The sequence below is a fragment of the Rhinichthys klamathensis genome, unplaced genomic scaffold, assembly GCF_029890125.1.
Source record: "Rhinichthys klamathensis goyatoka isolate OS25496 unplaced genomic scaffold, OSU_Roscu_1.1 h1tg000208l_1, whole genome shotgun sequence".
Classification (NCBI taxonomy): Eukaryota; Metazoa; Chordata; class Actinopteri; order Cypriniformes; family Leuciscidae; genus Rhinichthys; species Rhinichthys klamathensis.
In genome coordinates, this window is record NW_026606733.1 from 7968 (window position 1) to 27987 (window position 20020).

The 20020-nt window shown below is 38.3% G+C and overlaps 1 protein-coding gene across 1 annotated transcript in view; it reads right to left on the bottom strand.

The window, feature by feature from the left end:
- Positions 1-1322: 1322 nt before the first annotated feature.
- Positions 1323-20020, bottom strand: part of grin2ab (glutamate receptor, ionotropic, N-methyl D-aspartate 2A, b) — a 104821-nt gene continuing 86123 nt past the window's right edge. The window contains exons 5-14 of the mRNA XM_056263542.1: positions 18264-18378; positions 11992-12194; positions 11550-11715; positions 10759-10912; positions 10544-10669; positions 10098-10327; positions 7953-8113; positions 7652-7839; positions 5792-6030; positions 1323-5364 (exon numbers count right to left, since the gene is read on the bottom strand). Coding sequence (XP_056119517.1) covers positions 3583-5364; positions 5792-6030; positions 7652-7839; positions 7953-8113; positions 10098-10327; positions 10544-10669; positions 10759-10912; positions 11550-11715; positions 11992-12194; positions 18264-18378 — 3364 coding nt within the window. The 3' untranslated portion in view covers positions 1323-3582. The remainder of the gene's footprint in view (positions 5365-5791; positions 6031-7651; positions 7840-7952; positions 8114-10097; positions 10328-10543; positions 10670-10758; positions 10913-11549; positions 11716-11991; positions 12195-18263; positions 18379-20020) is intronic.

Consider the following 20020-nt stretch of genomic DNA (forward strand, 5'->3'; position numbering starts at 1 on the left):
CATCATGTATCAACATCATTTTGTTTCGTTTAAATGGAATGGGCTAAATGTTTCTCTGTAACAACATGACCAGGATTATAGCAGATGCAAATTATGTACAGTATTGGTAATATTTATTTTATTTTGCTGCAGATCGTCAACATTAAATATAGGTATACTTTAGTTACTGGTACTACCAATATGTTCGCCTTTGTTGCATACAGAATCACTGTGGTCCTCACAGAGGTCTCTTTCATTTGTGCTATGGGCACAAATGATAAACCACAAATCATTTGAATTATTAAGGAGAGCTGAAAATAATTTTTTGGTTCTTTCCGGTCATGCTTACAATTTTCATCTGATGGACAATAAATTTGGCGAAAACTTCCCTTTGACATTGAAGGAGGGACCCGAGCCAATCTACAGACAGGAATATCACAGAGACTTGTGTCATCACCACTCACAATAGCCTGGCATTATGGCACTGCTTTTTGCATGGATAAGCAGCACACAAGATTTCCTGTTTGCTATTTGACAAGTGCTAATGTAATTAGCAATTTTCCAGTGATTATAAGTAAGCTGATTAACTTGGCAAAAAAACAGTGGTTTTCTACAATTGAGTTCAAAGAAAATCTGCACTACAATTTCATATCAAGCTTCATTTTATAAAGCAAAAATCCATTGTTATGCTCTTTTGAGCAAAACATGGGCAAAACTACCTTTTAGCTTCACTAGCAGGGGACTACTCGTCTGCCAACCTGTCAGTTTGATCTTTTGATTTACTTGCATTGTTAAATGTCACCTAAAAGAATGAAACATACTGTTACTGGTCAGTTTAAAATAACCTAAATAGTCTCAAGTGAGAGTATAATATATATTTAAAGGGAAACTTTGAAAAATGGAAGCGGTTACATCTCACCATTACCATTTGACTTGAACATTTTCTTCTTCAGTATGACTTGCTGTCTGTTAAACAACCTGCTGGAAAAAATAAATGGAAAAATAAATAAAACCTTCTCATCCAGTGAAATGAATGCATGTCAAAACAATACAAATAATAAGAGCAAATAATATGTTGCACTCATTTGGCTATCATGTCTGTTTTAAGCTGACACTCTCAGGTCTACAATTTCTTTTTTATGACAAATTCAAATTCCACAAGGGTAGGAATTGTTGGAATACAGAGCAATTTTTGTGAGGAATGAAAAGCAACATTATCATAATTTAACAGTATTACACATTATTATTCAATTTTAATATAATCAATTGTAGACAGGGGATCAAGCAAGTGTGAATTAGCCTAAATTTGCATAATGGAAGTGATGCAAATGATGTAAAACAGCTCAATGTGCAAATAGATTTATTCAGACGGTCAAATCTACCTGTAAATACAAACTCATACTGGTTGTGTAAACCACTATAATCTAACCACAACCCATCTACTCTTGACATTGAAATATCCCACGGTGTCTTGGATCTGGATGTTGTTGTCTACATTCAGATGTTCACAAGTGAGATGTTGATGCACACAGACAAGGCCTTCTCCATGGAGGCTGATATGAAATATGAATATGCTAGTATTTCGTAGACATTAATGAGGTTAAAAACAAACAGCTAATTTGAATATTTCTTAGTTGGGAGTGTAAACACAAGAATGCCAGTCCGGATACATCGGCAGAACCAAATGGTTGGAGGCAAGCGTGTAGCATATGACAGACTAACCTTATGAAAAATGCTTTTCTTTTCTAAAGCCACAATATATAGTCTTTATTATTTTCAAACTGTGTTTGTGTGGTAATTTTGAATACACCCTGAAATGTTAACCTCACTTGCTTCAGACACAGCATTCACCGAAAACACAGCAAAGAAAGTTGATCCAGTTAACATTTGGTCATACGACAGTTTTATGTTTGTATTCAAATCAAAATCAAAATCACATCTGAGATGAATCCATATTTTCACATTCACTGTAAACATATACTCCCATTCACATCAAAATCAAAAGGAACAATTCTAAAAGTTTGACCATAGAGAAGATTAACATGCTGCTATCTTTTTTTCTTTTAAATATATACGCAATTAAATCACATTAATAAATTAATTCCACATGTATAACAATTCATAAAATGAAAAGAACTAATGATAAAACATATTAAAACTAGGAAATTTCATACATAAATATAATATTGCAACCTGATATTGTGCATATCGCTGGAACGACCATTATAATTCAAAACAACCAAAAATATTTGTGAAGTATGAGTTTGTGGTTGGATTCTACAGGAAGTGATGTGTTTGTGTGTTCGAGGCAAACTTTTGATATCTCTGTGGTTCTGTACTGACATCATTAGTTGGTGTGGGCTTTTATATGGTCTACGCCTTCTCAGAGTCCCCTACGACCACAAAAAATACAATATACCTCTTTTTCTGTCACTTCCCTGCATTTCTTTCCTCCCGTCACAATAAATATACTTTGCACACCTTTCAAATATTTGGCAGTGTATAAAACTGTGTAAAAATTGACTACCACTTTTCTCAATATTCTAGACAACTATAGAAATATGCTCAAGATGATCAAATTTAGATGAATGAACATTGACACTTAGCCTACTACACTGTTGTGCTGTGAGCAGAGGAGTGTTTTCCTGCATTTGCACTCTGCATGCAGGCAAGGTATGGACAGATTCAAGGGTGGGGAGGTTCATTGACTTTTTCCTCTTGGTGTCCTCAGAGACACAAAGGAGTCACAGGCCTTGTGTGCACAGAGTTTTCCTTCTCTGAAATTCTCTAGCGTACTTGATTTCAGAGATTACACCCGAGACTAATCATTCAGGTAGTGCATTTTGTCACAGTTCAGGTTGGAATGGAAATCTAATCTTAGTACTATAAGCAGTCTTTTTGGACTGTGCCTCAGCACAGCTTTTACACCGAAATGCATTCGTACACGCATTTATAACAGATGTTCTGCCACCTTTCCAAAAACTCAATCAGGTTTGGATCTGCTAAGCAATTATTTATTTCAGAGCATGTCATTGTGTGCAAGTGCACACCTGTCATTTATGCCATTACATTGTATGTGGTATTCGTTTTTTGGTCAAGAGAGATTCTATTATTATACCTAACGTTGTCCTTTCTGTGGTTCGAGATCATGTATTGTGCCTCTTGCATGTGCATGTGTGTGTATTTTTGTGTGTGTGTGTAAAAGTGCAGAATGTGGATATTCACGTATGTTTTATTTATTCAATTTTTTGGTTGCTCGTGTTGCGTGAAAAAGGAAACTCTTTGGAGCTGCCCCTGTACTTCCAAGCAGCTTTTGCTGCTCTTCCTTCTCATGAAGGCGCGAGAGCGTCCTGCCCACCATTTCTGATGTTTTCTGGAAGACACAGAGCTGCCGCTCAACTAGAGGGGAGGACCTGATGTAAAGTTGAACTCTGGTTTCTGTTCAGACAGATAAGTCCAAGAAGGGAAACAAAAAATATTCCAAACTTGCTTGCCTTATAGTCATAAAGCCTTACAATCCTGCCAAGAGTTCCACAGTTAAGCCATATCCTGGTGGAAATATCCATGCATGTCTTTTCATAGTCTCTCAGACCTCTCTCTCTATCAGACATCAGACTCGATGCTCGGCATCCTCTTGTAGACACGCCGAGCGCCCCCAGCGCTCATTGCCCTGGGGGCAGTGTATGTGCCGATAGGGGGAGGGGCTACATAAGGCATCACATGCTCGGGGTAATAGAGGTCAGGGGTCACCATCCCCACACCGAGCATATTGCCATCAGCCTGGCCTAATGTGAGCGGCACCAGCTGCTTATAAATGTCTGTGGAGCTGCGGCCGTGAGCTAGACGCTGGTCGTCACGAAGCGTCTGGAGAAAGGGGTTTTCCGTCGGGCGCGCTGGATACATCGACTTGCTGCGGCGACCAATCCCGAGTCCACTGACACCCACCCCCCCGAGGGTGTGGTTTAGGTGCACAGACTGATTTTTTAGGGGCTTGTCTGGGATCAAAGTCGCCGAGGGCATGTTGGCATACGGCGTGCTGTCCTGCAGGCTCACCCGCCGCGAGGTACTCTTCTGTGGCAGGTTCTCATACGAGTGCTGGCGGATGATCACGCCCTCGTTCTGGTAGTGACTAATAAGACCGTCACCCTCTTGGTCACTCTGGGGAAGATAGGCTGTGAAGGAAGCATCAGGCTGGTGGAGAAAAGGAGAGAAGGACCTGTCAACACTTCCGCCGCCGGTGCCCCGTCCATCTGGATGGAGGAACTGGTCTTCGCTGATGTCGTACAGGTTTCCAGAGTGCAGGCAGGCATCGCAGCGATACTGAGGGGACCGTACAGTGTAAAGCCCGGAGTAACTGGACACTTTCGACAGGCAGCTTCGGCAGTGTGTCTGTCGTGGATCCTGAGTAGAACCAGACCCGCCGGCGATGCTCCCTGCCCCGCCGGACTTTCCATATGTGTTGTATTTTTTATCCTTCGCAACGGCGGTTTGCATCACGTCTGGTTCATGGGCCTGGGAGAGCAGACTGCTGTTCAGCTGCAAAATTGGCTGCTGCTCGGAGGAAGAAGGTGGCCGGTGCTTAGTGTCACGGTGGTCGCTGAAGATATCTGGGTAGTGCAGCCCATGCTCCTGGTCAATGGAGTCAATGGTATAAATCTGACTCCCTTGGCTGCTCTGAGAGTACATCTGAGCGCTGTGGTTGCTCTGCTGGCTCGGTTGGCTCCGCAATGTTGAAAGCTCCAAGTCGCTCAGGTCCCGCGGTAGGCGGTTCCGTTTTCGAACAGTTTCTTTTAACTTGTGCTGCTTCTGCAAGTCCACCCGACCAGAGCAATCTGACATATCCGAGCGGGTAGGTGCATCTTCGGGCAGGTAGCGCTGGCTCTTCATTGGTAGGGTCTCGGTAGGCTGTGGGGCAGATGGTGGGGAATTTCCCCCAGGCTCTGGGTTCTGCCGTAGGGTCTCCACAGACTTCTTCCACAGAGCACGTGGCTTGGAGGCAGGAGGTCGTATGGTCTCACCTCCGCCTCCTGAGCCCCCGTTTCCAGCAACACCTGGCTGAGCATCCGTCAAGCTCAGGGCACGTTGCCCTGGCAAGAGAGTGTTGTTAAGTGGCTCTTTGTGACGGTTGCTGAGCATGGTGCTGGTATTGCTAAAGGGCGCGTTTTTCTGGGTGAGGTTGTTGCCTTTTCCTCCGCCCATAATTTCCAGCAAGCCCTGGGTAGGAGGGAGAATGCTACTCCCGGGGCGTTTGGGTGAGGTAACTCCAAGGGTGGTGATCTCTTTAGCCGATTTCAGAAGGTGCAACATGTTGGCCTGAGGGCTGAAGCCCAACTCTGGGGCTTTCTTCATTTCGATATGGACACCGTGAATGCAACTCCAAATCCCCTATAGGTGGAATGGAGACGGAAATGTTAACAGAAAGAAGTTCATAAGTGGAGGCTAACACCAAAAAGTATATATTAGCACAATATTTCTCAATATAGTCTCTCAGTATTTTTTCTGTGCTCTGAAACTCTATAAACCGATGGAATAAAGTAATATATCCTGCTGTGACAAACAACCGCACCCTGTAACTTTATTCTAGAGACGGTGGCTGGTGCTATTATATTCTGTTATATAAGCTCTTTCTTATTTCACAGCAAAAAATTTGTTTGTCAGCACATAAGCAGCAATCCCTACTCTGATGATGCTTTAAGATGACTGTGGTAAACAGCCACCATGTCATGTTAATATGTCAAGATTGAGCAGATAATGGTTGCCTTCAGCAACGGAATCTCTCTAGTTAATTTACCGTAGTGTTTCTGTGACATACCCTGCTGATAGTGAAGAGAATTCCTGGCCGACCAGAACAGAGACCAGTGAAACAGTAACGTAGCCTCCAGTAGAAGAGGTGCTCCCAGACAAAAGTAATTAGCGACAGAGCCATGGCAGCCGCAAGCATATAGAACACACCAGCCATATTATCCACATCCAGTTGACTGCTCATCACTTCATTCTTCTCATTATGACAGATACCAGTTAGCCACTGGGCCTCCAGCTCCTCCATCTCACCTAATACACAACACACAATTACAGTTAATGCTTATGCATAGAAAAACAGGCTGGCTCTGTTCCAAACACTAGCGAGCTGTTTACCTGGGAAGCATTTTTAAGCATTTCAGGCAACTTCCCAACAGAAAGGCTGTTAAATGTTGCCTTGAGAGATATTGTATTAAATAAATAAAAAATAAATCAAATCAAACAATAATCTTTTTATATATATTATAAAGCAGCATCTCTAACACATACGCTTGGAATAAAGCACTACAAGATTTATGAAATGTATCATCCAAAATAAGAAAATAGTACAATAATTAAATCTAAATTAACTTCTTTAACCATTATTTCACACCTGGAATATTTCATTCTGATTGGTCGATAGCAGCATTCTGCTGTAAAAATTTTTTATTTAATGACTGCTAATTTGCATATTTGACTGCTGTTCCTGGCAATCAATCTCCTACACTGTAGTAGTTTTGCTCACTTTGTTCTACCATTCAAAAATGTGGGGTTTGCAAGTCTCTTATACTCACCAAGGATGCATTAACTTGATCAAGTAAAACAGTAGTATTGTGAAATATATGTAAAAAAAAAAAAAAAAAAAAAAAACTGTTTAACATCACTCCAGTCTTCAGTGTCACAGTGAACAACTTATTTTAAATAGTCTTTTTGTCATGATTCTGCCATCATGTTATTGATTATTCCTAGTCTTGTGGCAGGATCATGACAGAACCAATGTTTTGTGTCCAAGCCCATGGCCAATTGTTTGGCCATGTGCTTGTGTTGTCTCGTTACGTTACCCCGCCCCCTTGTTATCCTGTCTCGTCATTATTGTCTAGTCAGCTTCACCTGTCTTTGTCATTTGTGTCTCCCTATTTAATCCCCTTGTGTTTGCTGTCCTGTGTCGGTACATTGTCTAACTTTGCGTGTATTTCCCTGTGAGTATTTAACCTGAAAACCTGTTCAATTAATTGTGAGTTTGCTTCTTGTCAAGTCAGAATCTTGTTTGTCATCGTGTCTTAGTTTAGTTGTACTCTGCTCCTGTCTTGTTTTGCCCCATCGTGGGTTTTGTTTTCTGTTTTGTCATCAATAAACCCCTGTTTTTATCATCTGCTGTCTGCGCCTGGGTTCTCCATTCCATCCACATGACACTTTTATCATTATATACAGTATATATATATATATATATGTCTGTGTGTGTGATTTTTTTTATTCTAATTTTTTAATTCTACTTGACTGAAAAACTGTTGTTGTGCAATACATGGGATATACTGTTACCTAGTGCATTCTTATTCATCAGATCACCCTAACAGGGTTTATTTTGCAATAATGATGACTAACTGTGTGCTATGTAAGTTTTGTGCTCATCAGAGTATTGCGTAAATAACATGCGCCAAGTTAAAATCTATCCAAATCATGCACGTCATGCTATTTATGTGGCATCTGGGTGAGCGTTAACAGATTTGATTCCTATGTGGTGTGCTTTAAATAAATAATTTATGAAATTCCATTTCATTTAGAATGCTGTAGAGAGCAAGGAATCTCACTAAGGTTTGGAACAGAGATAGTGTTTAATACAGAGTTCATGAAATAAGTGAAATAACAAGAGAGAAATGCAGAAAAACACTTATACCATCTCCAATGATCCCGAGGATAGCAAGGTCGACATGCCGTTTCCAATAGGATCCTTTTTGCAGGGCAATGCCATATCCTGTTGTGGCAAAGATGTAGCCACTGCCAATAGTTACTAGCTTACAGCCATCATCACGCCCCGCCATATAGTTGAGCACAGCCGCATCATATATGAAAGCATCCAGTTTACTGTATAAACCAATAAAGCACAATTATTGGCTTATGTATATTTATAGAAAAATTATGTCTACCAAAAAATAACCTTTTTGACCATGCAAGAAAATTGCATATGCCAGCCATACCCAGTCTTGAGGCTGACCAGTGCATCCTGAACTCCAGTTTGATGGTATTTCACCATGTACTGGTGCATGTCTGGATAGTTTTTCCTGATGTTTCGCTCTGTGCTCCCATTAGGCACGGTCCCAAAGCGAAACGGAGGTGAATAGGAATAGGGACTCTGAAACTATGAAAGAGAAAAAAATACATAAATTACATAGAGAACTGTGAGGGCAGCTTAAACAGACATGGAGAGAATCAATACAAGCTCAAATACAGAAATAAATCCAGCGAGATAAACCTAGTAACTGGTGTAGTTCAGACGCTCCATCTTGTAAATTTATAATGACATACGGATGCTCTCTTAAAACCTAGTGAGCTGCCAACTAGACAGTGCACTGGAAAATATATTTTGTCAGGTAGCCTAAAAACTGTGCTTCATGCTGTAACATCTGAATTAACTGGCTTTATTCAAAACAGAGAAATTATTTACTGAAACAAATGGAATACATTAGGTTACACCAAAAACGTTTTTTAAAGGTAGAAATAGCTTGCTATATCACCAACTGTATATTTTTACGGGGAATTTTAAGCATGCACTCAATGGATATAATCTCACAATGGATTTGTGATGAGCTAAGCAACAAATCATAGGCAAGATGGCTGACAGAGCCAAAGATGTTGTTTATTAATGTGTATATATAGTTCAAAAGTTGGGGGTCAGTAAAATATATGTTTTATAAAGAAATGTATACTTTTATTATGCAGACACATTAAATTGATGTGTTACTAAAAAGACATTTATAATGTTACAAAAAAAAACTATAAATAACTGTTCTTTTGAACTTTCATCAAAGAATCCTAAAAAAATGTATCATGCTTTCCACAAAAATATTAAGTGGCACAACTTTTTTCAAAATTAATAATAAGAAATGTTTATTGAGCACCAAATCAGCATATTAGAGTGATTTCTGAAGGATCATGTGACACTGAAGACTGCAATGTAATGGTTGCTGAAAATTTAGCTTTGCCATTACAGGAATAAATACCATTTTGGTAACACTTTATAATAACTGCACGCTGTTAATCATTAGTAAAAAAATCATCATTTATAAAGCCTTAATAGACATTAATAAGCAGTTTATAAATAATGCTATAAATGCTTTATTCTTGATTTATAAACATGTATATAATGTGTTTAATAATTGCATTTTCAAACTTTATTAAAGATCAATTCATCATTTCTAAATAAAGTATTGCATTATTACAAACCAGTTATTTAGGAGTTGTCAGTGGTTCATAAGATCACTTAGAAAGTGTAAGTAAATGATTAATAAACTATTTAAATTCATACATCTTATTATTCAGACATATAGTAATAGTTCCTAGTGTGTTAATAAATGCTTTATTAACATGTATTTCTACTGTACTCATGGTTAATTCAGGTAGTTATAAAGTATTTAGTAGTGGTCAGTTAACTATTTTTGTGAGCTCATCTAAAGTGAGGACTATTCATGCTTTATGAAGCATTTACAAAGGAGATTTAAAGGCTCAGTTATCTTCTAAACAGAAAAAGGAAACAAACAACAGTGATACAGAACATAGAAATATTTAAGATGTATGAATGTACATTTAAATAGTTTAGTAATCATTTATTACACTTTCTAAGTGATCTTATGAACCACCAACTCCTAAATAACTGGTTTGTAAATAATGCAATACTGCATTTAGAAATGATAAATTGATCATTAATAAAGTATGAAAATACAATTATTAAATACATAATATATATGCTTATAAATCAAGAATAAAGCATTTAAAGCATTATTTATAAACTGCTTATTAATGTCTATTAATGCTTTAGAAATGATGAATTAACTGTTTACTAATGCTTAACTAATGATTCATAGCGTGCAGGTATTATAAAGTGTTACCGACATGGGTAAAATATATCAAAGAAGAAAACACTAATAATATAAAAAATATAAAAATATTCAAAAACATTACAAAATGTAAATGACCCCAAACTTTGGAACAATGGTGTGTCAGACAGAATAATCCAGTCACATAATTTTAGTTTCATCCTAAATTACAGGTACAGGTATACATACGTATATAGGTTAGAGAAGAGAGTAAGACAGCTTACTATATTTCAAGACAAAAAAAATTACCTTTCTGTCACTGAGGCCTGTGACTTGGTCCACAAATTCCTCTTGGATCATAAAGGCAGCCAAGTTGGCAGTGTAGCTGGCCAGGAAGATCACAGCGAAAAAGGCCCATACGGATACAATAAATTTACTGGTAGTGCCCCTGGGGTTCTGTACTGGGACAGAGTTGTTGAACACCAGACCCCACAGCAGCCAGACTGCCTTACCAATGGTGAAGGAGGGTCCATGAGGGTCTTCAGAAAAGTAAAACAGAAAGAGGGAAAGTAGTGAGTAGAAGTGAGGAGTGAGTAGCAAGTTACAAGAGAATCGTGGATCTACAGGTACTCAAGGTGCTTATTGTTTTAATGTTTAATGTTCAGATTTTCAAATTTTAATCATGTATCCTGCCTGTTTTAGATCATCTTATAGCAGAGGGTTTTTGACTGTATGGTTGATGTTGTGTATCATACCTTTGCCCTGCGCCAGGTTTCTATTAAAACCGAGCGGACTGATGAATTCAAAGAGGAAAACAGCGATTGCTGTGACGATGAGTAACATGACAAACATCATAACCCACACCGAAGCACTGAAGGGTTCTGAGGGAGGAGAGAGAATTGAGAAAATGGCAGAGATAAGAAAAACACTGATTCCAGAGGGATTTCAAAGATATTATTTCATCTAATACCTAGAAACGCAGAGGGCGACACTGTTCCATTGCTACGTGACACCATCACGCTGATGCCTGTCTCGACAAATGGGACAGAGAAGTCTATGACCTCTGAACGCTCTTCATTTATGGTCAATGAGCCCACGGCCATTATCGCCTTTTTATTGTATACCTACAGAGCAGGGAAAGAAAACACCTCAAGAAAAAGAAAACACACTGAATGAAACAGAAATACACAAAAGTGGATGGATGGATACCATAAAAAGATGATAGACAGACCAATAGATAGTTCAATAGATAGACAGAGAGACAGATAGACAGATTGATAGACGGAGCGATAGAACGACTGATAGACAGATGGATAGATACAATGACCATCATATAGAAAAATATAACAATAGAACAACAGATAGATAGATTCGTTCATTAGTTCTTTTAAAGCGACTGACCTCCCCCAGATAGATAGATAGATAGAAACAAATAGAACGATAGATAGACAAATAGAACGGTAGATAGAACGATACAATGATAGATATATAGAGAAAAATAAAACGGTAGAACGATAGATAGACAAATAGAACAATAGATGGATAGAATGATAAATAGATGGATAGATAGATGGATAGATAGATAGATAGATAGATAGATAGATAGATAGATAGATAGATAGATAGATAGATAGATAGATAGATAGATAGATAGATAGATAGATAGATAGATAGATAGATAGATAGATAGATAGATAGATAGATAGATAGATAGATAGATAGATAGATAATTCGCTCGTTAGGATTTTTAGAGCGACTAACCTCCCCCACCATGCCGTTCCAAACATTATTGATCTTCTTGCCATGTTTGCCATTTGAGACCAGGTAAAGATCATAGGTGAACTTTACATTTCTGGCAATCTTCTTCAGGATGTCTATACAAAAGCCCTTGCAGCACTTCTTGACATAGGAGCCGTCCGTGGAATTACTGCGGCATATACAGGCAGAGATATAGAAACACAGCTGATACTGAGAAAGATTGAAGATAGCTCAATCTAATAAATTCTAAATATAACACACTAAAAAGTTCATAACCACATTAGAGACAGCACAATTATTCCACTATTCCCCAGTAAAAAAAAAGCTCTCATGCTGAAAGTTAAGACAGGATGCATAATGCCTGCGGAACCAATTGGGGTTTATTCAAACTGGTATTATCTGCTAAAGTTGTTCTTTAAAATTAAATAAATAAAATATAACTCACTCTTTAATGTGTTTCCTGCAAGGTACAGAGTTACGATTACATGTGCCAGTAAGAATGTCCACATCATCCACTATAACAAAGGGTCTTTCCTCTAGAGTCACAATGCTCAAGTGGTTCTCATCAGCGTCCGCGTCCCCAAACGAATTATAACGCGGCCACACTGGAAACTTCAACTTCAATGTGTGGTTTTCCCATCGTCCCATCTGCAGAAATACACAAACAAACATTGACTCACAAATAAACAAGGTCTGAAAAGTTTGAAGGTTCTTCTCAAGTGCCCTCCATTATTATGTTTTGGGATGAAAATGTGATTTTCCGCTCTTCAAAGCAAACCTAAAAATTGTTATTAGGAAAACACTGCATATTTTATCCGGCAAGCAAGTAAGCCACATTCAAACACTGGGACCAGATCTATCTTTCCTTCAGTCTTCCTCCTCCTATGTCATCTCATTCTCTCTTTATTTACTATCTGCTTATGATTAGTTTGCATAAAACATATCCAAGAATGTTTTTTCAATATTGAGATATTAGTTTTCTGTTTTTCTATTTAATTATTTATATTTTCATTTCTGTAACTAATCAAGATTTCAAGGTTTTTTTTTTTTTTTTTTTTTTTTTTTAATTTGCAGTACATTTAAATCAGAGGTTCTCAACTAGTGGTTTTTGACCCAGAAATTAGTTGCAGGTCTTTTCTGATGGATGGGGTTTTACTTTTAGCAGAAAAAAAAAAAAAAAAAAAAAAAAAAACAATCCTAAATGACAATATGGTAATAAAATATTAACCTAACCATATAATCGACCCCAGTCAGGATATAAACATAAAAATGTGCTTATCAAGTTTTAAAAGGGCGGAGAAAATTCTTTCTGTATATTTTGTTGATGACTTTAAAGGTCGGCCAATCAAACTTTTTTGATGCTAATTCATCTGTCTCTTGGTATATGACTAATACCAATATTATATTTGGCCCTGTATTTGTTCCGCAAAATTCTCAGTTTTCCTTATTCAGCCTATGTCATGTTAATAAATTCGCACATTGTTTGGCCTCTGTGATTCATGCTAATATTAATCAATGTCAATGTTGAATTTCAAGAATTTTGTTCAATAAACAATTTTGGTCGCAACAAGATAATATTGGGGTCCTCGTACGAAAACCAGTTTGGAACCACAGGTCTAAATTGTCCTGCGGGATAAAAAATACTTTTTTTACAAGAGTACATAAGTGTCTTAAAGGCACAATATGTAAGATTTTTGCATCAAAATATCCAAAAACCACTAGCACAGTGTTATATATTTTGTTCACTTGTGTATTTACATTATCCCAAATGTTTCCAACCGTTTAAATCCAGAGAAATTTGCAATTTTAACCAGTGTAACGTCCCTCCTCATTGCGTCGCCTGTTGATGGAGTCATGTCCTCAGTTTCTGCTTTTACTGCTATAGAACCATGGCGACACAGTGAGTCTCCCGAAAATATGCGGAAGTAGTAGTTCCTAGCACACCACTGTTGTTGATTCGCACAGTCGTCATGGACCACAATTATTCGTTATCGTTTGCAGCAGGTTCTGTCGCCAAAGATAACTTCAAGAAACATAAACGTATGGGTGAATCAAATGACCCAAGAAGAGTAACTTCGACTAGACAGAGTCGCCGATCTTGGATCCGTTTTATTTAGGGATGTCCCGATCCCATCACGCGATCGGAAATCGGGCCCGATCACGTGGTTTCAGACTCGATCGGAATCGGACGTTACCTCCCGATCAGGACTCGGATATATGTAAATTAGGGGTGTAACGGTACAAGTATTCGTAATTATTGAACCGTTTCGGTACGAGGCTTCCGGTTCGGTACACATACAAACCGAACGATTCCTAGGACCATTTTTCCTGCAGACAAAATCCGCGCTGGCGCGATCACCACAACGTTGCGCAACATCAAATGGCAAACGTAATGAAAGCGGAAAGAAAATGCGCTTCTCATTATATTGTGCTTAACGGACCATTTCAGTTCGGACCAGCAACATCTGTGCAGCGCGAGATCAAGCGACACAGCGCTAAGAGATCCAGTGAAGAAAACATTTGAATTCGCCACTGAAGTAATAACATCGCTGCGAGATCTAGTGAGAAGCATTCAAATTTCTCCGTTTATTAACCGTAGATCTCTATTAGATCAAACAGCGCTGACGTGGGAACCAGGAGAAACATTGTGTCGTGAATGAACATGGATTTAATGTTGCACTTCAAAACTCAAATATTATATAAATATATATTTAAATGTTATTTTTAATGTGATTACCAAAACATTATTTGTTCATCCTTCAAAGATTACCCTCTTTTATAAACCTGAAAGTTTCAAGATGTAGGAAAACTCAAACTTATTTAAAAATAGTTTTTCTTTTAATAAATATGACATTTCTCTGGCATTTCTTCCTTTTTGCTGTATCGTATCGAACCGAACCGCAAATTTTGTGAACTGTTACACCCCTAATGTATACATGTAATGTTTACATGCCTGCTGGGTATTTTAAGTTGAGGTGCTATTTGTTTTTATGTTAGACTTTTTCTATATTTACTGTTGCACTAAAGTCCAAAAGTGAAGATTTTATGTTATTTATTACTTGATTGTTCAAGCAACCTCACAGAAGTGCTCTGTTTGTTAACAGAGTTGTTGAATGTTAAAATAAGGTGAATTAAATAAAAAATAAGGAACATCCTGGATCTGTTTTTTCTCTCTTCTTTATTCTTTTTTTATGTATTATATAAGTATCGGATCGGGACTCGGTATCGGTAGATACTCAAAATCAAATGACTCGGACTCGGACTCGAGGGCAAAAAAACCTGATCGGGACATCCCTAGTTTTATTCATAGACTGTAAAAAAAATATGGACGTAGTGTCCGTGACGTCACCCGTAGGTTTCTGAAGAGCATTTTTGAAGCCAAAAGTGGGCGGAGCCTGCAGTTGCCATCTTGGCAGCACGTCGCCGCACGTCACTGCCCGATAACCGAAAATGGGCAAAGAGGTGGGACGTGGGTGGAGCTGAGGTGCCTGGTTGCTGAAAACACGTCCGCCTAGCTCGACGTGATCGAGTTTAGTTATTATACTATAATAGTTAAAAGACATAGGTAAAAGTGAGACTGTGTATCGTGATGCTGTATTATTCTGCTAGTTAAAAAGGTATTATGCAGGAACATACAATATTGCTGTGGGCTTGTGACAGTAATTATTGTGCATACATATCAGTCAGCGCGGCATCGCACGTCAAGGTCGTAGAGAGCTTTATTCAGTCCATTTTGGAATTCTGATTTTGTCCGCCTCTCAAATGGGTCAAACTATAGATATTACATAAGAAGTTCAAGTAAATGCGCTAGAAATCCGTGCTCATTCAAGGATGTGCATTTATTGCATGGACGGAGAAAGCACTGACACCTGCAGGATTTCATCTGACGGTACTTTTTATTTAACACTAAAACGTTAAATAAGCATAAGTCTATCTGTTCCGTGAGAGCAACGGTACCGCAGAACGAGTGTAGCCTCTATATCTATAGACGTTTTTAAATCTGAAAACTCCAAAAAGCAACGAAATTGTCAGATATCCATGAGTGCATGTTCACAGAGGAAAACAACTGAAAAACAGCGCTGGTTTTCTCGATACTCGACAACGACGGAATCCAAAGGCGTGGGCGAAGGTATAATGCATGTATTAAATTGTATGAAATAATCCCGGAAAAAGCACAAACACGGAAGAGATGCCAAGTTCAGCAGCTGGAATTAGCTGAGGTAGTAACGTGACGCTAACAGACAGCAGACAAACGGCTAGTAGTGACAGCAGCGGCAATCCACCTGTCACTCAAGTGGCCACGCCCTTAATTATGCAGAACTTTAAGGCTTAATATAATTTGAACGGATGAGTTATAAAAAAATGAACCCCCCTCACAGTTGTCATGAAGGGCAAAATTAGCTATATAGACCAAAAGCACCAGGCTGTAAACATATTTTTTTCTGCTGTAAAGTTGGGCATTTTAACATGGGGGAGATACAGATTTGACTCCCTTTTGCATCCAGCCTCATGCGTCCAGTCGATGAATTGCAGTTTAAGTCACTTCCGTGTTGGTTTCAAGAGAGAGACAGGGAGGTTGCCGCTTGGTTTTATTAGATAATTGAGCCACTGTTTGGATTTGTTATAAACCTTAACAAGGTTAGTGTTATTGTTTGAAAGTCTTGTTTTCTTAATTAACTGCAAGTGACATGTATATATTTATTGACCAATTAATAATCAAGTACAGATAATCTGATTAGTTTAGTAATATTAGTATTAGTAAGTAATATTAGTAATAAATTTATACTGATGCAACTACACATTCAGTATTATTGCACTTGGTTTGTGCTTAGGTAATTAACACTGTTTAAAGTCCCCCTGTGGTGAAAATCAAGCTTTTAAATGTTGTTTACATGTCTATGTGGTGTTTTAATATGCTTTAAGACAAACCGTGAGCAAATTCATTTGAATTCAAATTCAAAGTCAACACCATTGCGGAGTATTTTCTCTTTAAAACTGCAGTGAACCAAAGACAGTCTCAAAAACGTAGTTTGAAATCGCGGGTGTTCCTGACGTCACAAACGACCTTGTAACCAATCAGGTCAACCTGTGATCGTCAACGAGTGGATCTCTGAGCTGGTGTGAGTGAGTGGGAACGGTGAGAGGAAACAAATATTTGCATATTCATAAAACCGCGTATGCAAGGGTGTAGAGTTACATTCAAGCTATTTTAAGACATGAAGACATTTTTTCAAGGAAAATTTTTTTAAATATGTAATTTTAGTGATCAAAGATGAGTTTTAAGGGATAAAATTATTGACTACAAGGGGACTTTAACAAGTCTAACAAGTGAACAAGTCTATGGCAGTGTAAGTAAATAGCCTACAGTATGTGTTATACATAAATAGTAAGTCAGCCTTTTTGCAAATGCTGTGGGTACGTTCAAATGTACCTTTAGTATGATTGTTTTGAATGCGTAAAATTGCGCTGCGTTACCCCACCATTTAATTCGACAAATAATGTGACATGTAGAGTAGCAATTTAGCATTAAACATTACGTTACTTGCAGCTAATTAATTAGAATAAAATAAAATCATGTGATCAAACGTAACGGTTGTAAAACTTCATTTCATTACCTCATCCATGAACATGATTTGTGAGTCCCAGCGGATTGATTTCCATCAGTAGTGGAGGTGAAGACGACAACTCCCATCATTCCACGCTCCTTCACAGCGCCATCAAGCTACGCCTTTGTTATTGTTTTGAATATGTGCCCTCTAGCGGCAAAAATTACATACTGTGCCTTAAAAACTGCATGCGTACGATTACAACAGAAAAATGCTGTTTAAAGTAGTTTTAAATAGCACACCTAACCGCTGTTACTGCTTGAAATGTCATGTCAGCTAACCCATGTAACAACATAATGTATCAAGTTTACCCCATGTATGTGCTCTGTACTCTTTTCGCAATAGTCATGTGTGCCGTCATGTACGTGTGCTCGTCTATAAGCTCCGATAACACGATCGGCTCACACCCTGTTCTAGCCCCGCTGCAGTGAGAAATGATTAGTGTCACACTTTTCACACAATCACTGCAGGGTTTTAATGCGAGTGTGTGTGTCTTCACACACACTGCAGGGCACTGTCAAAACACACAGCATCCAACACACCTCAGAGAAATAACTCATTAAAAGAACGCATGAGTGAGCAAACGATTACGAAAACGAGTGTGTGAAGCACCGAGATAGAATAGGAGAACATGTAAAGCTAATTAGAGAAAGAGAGCAAAGACAGAGAATAGATTACTGTAAAAAACAAGCAAATAATATATGCTAATAGCCAAAATAGAGAGAGAAACGAAAAAGGGCAATAAGCAGCACAATCGAATTGGATGGAGACACATGTGCACTCTTCTCTAATTTAATGCTGGGAATAATTTCACAATAAATCAGTAATGAAACCATTGCGTTAATAAGGGCTATTTTGACTCTTTATGACTAAGTAAACAATGTTTTAAGTCATGTGCATGAAGAAACCCCAGGCTGTGAAATGGGAAGTACAAATGAAATGTTTTTTTTCACTAATAGCAAAGCCCAGTGCATTTTCAGTCACAAAAAGGCTTAGAGCTAGTAAACAGAATATTGATTGTTTATGGTTCCTGAATCCCCTTACAGGCAAAGCTAAGAGAAGAAAATGACGATCCGGGAGGGATATAAAGATTAAAGGCTCTTTATCTTACCTTCTCCCATTCCCTCTGCGTGTTCAGAACAATGACAACCAGTTTGGGATTGACTTGGTAGCCATCGTCCATGAATGAATGATCTTTACCCCCTAGATTGACTCCCATCATATATCTGCAACACACATAGACACAAAAACCACAAACAGTTTAAACTCAACAAGGGTTTTAAGGTTTACTTGTCATATTGCGTTCGGACCAAAGTGTTTAGGGGCATGCAAGTCATTTAATGAAATATAAGTGAAAAGCTCAAAGGTAAGCAATATAAATAACATCTGATTGAATGCCATTTGGTGTCTTGTCTTATCTATTTTACAAAGACATTAAATTACTTTTGTGATCTTAAATTACTTAGACAAATTGATCTATCCCAGTTCCCAGTTTTTGAAGCCAAAACCCCAAATTCAATGAGCAAGCACACACATGAACAATTTCCTACAAATGCATTTAGACTCACAACTAATTTAATTTTAAATGGACAAATTATGCATTGATGCATTTTTTCCCTATGCTATCTTTCAAAGCATTACAATTAAAGTATTTTAATGTGAAATTAATGTAAAAGTATCTTAAACACACACACACACACACACACACACACACACACACACACACACGCACACACACACACAACAATAAAGTATTCAATCTCCACAATTTAGGACTAACATTGTAGGACATTCAACTTTATGTTCTTAAACCTCTCTGAGGTTTTTGATTATTTTTTTGTGATCAACAATGGGTTTTTTGTTGAAGAAACAGGTTGTCTAACAGTGTTACCCTATATTTTTCAGCATTTCTTTTTCATCCATTCTGTAGCCAAACAATAGCTTTGTACTGTACAAGTAACAAATTTACACTTAAGTTATTCACTCATAAATCTTCTCCTCTGCATGGACTGCTTTCAGGGAGCTTCTTGACAGGAGTCAAAGACTTTATACACAAAGGTGCACTTACATTACTTATGAATGGGAGAAAATGCAACTTGCAATATGGCGTAATAAGGCCTTCATGTGTGGTTTCGGTAACTTACAGCGACTGAGATATGAGCTGTGTATGTCATCTGAAGGTTTTAGATCCAGTCACTGTTCTCCACAGGAGCTGCTCCAGTCAGATTTGTGTTCTATGTGCGACTCAAATGCTCCGCTTTCCTCCAAGCTATAAAAGCTGCAGTCAGTTAATAAAAGTTTGACAGATGAATTCGCGTCTCAAATGGACTCTTGTTGTGTCAGAAGTGATAAGACTTTTCAGTTTTACGGATGTCGCCATTACTTTGGTCACTGTCGCTATGTTACTGCTAAGAGAATGGGCTTCACTTCTGTTGCATACAGACGCCACTGCAAGCTGCAGTTGAACAGAACATTTTCAGACTCACACCTGTAAGTAAATGTGGTTGTCAAACCCAAAGACCGATAGTGTGAAAGTAGCCTTTGAGCATAAGAAACAACATTTACGGGACAGTTCATGTAAAATGTTGTTGGTGATTTCAAATGTTATTTAATTGTGAGTTCGGCAAGCAGTTTTTGAGATTTCAGGATTCCCCCATTCAAGTAGATATGACTTGGTCTCGGATGCCCAAAATGGCTGTCTAGAGCAAGCGTGCCGCACAAGCCCTGAAAAGTGAAGCCAAAACGTCTCGATCGCCCCCCGGTGGCCGGTCCTAGTATAGGTCATAAACCCCGCCTCCCCATGTTATTCAACGGCAAGTGAGACCAACTAAACAATTAAATTAAACTTCAAATATCGTTTTTCCAAAG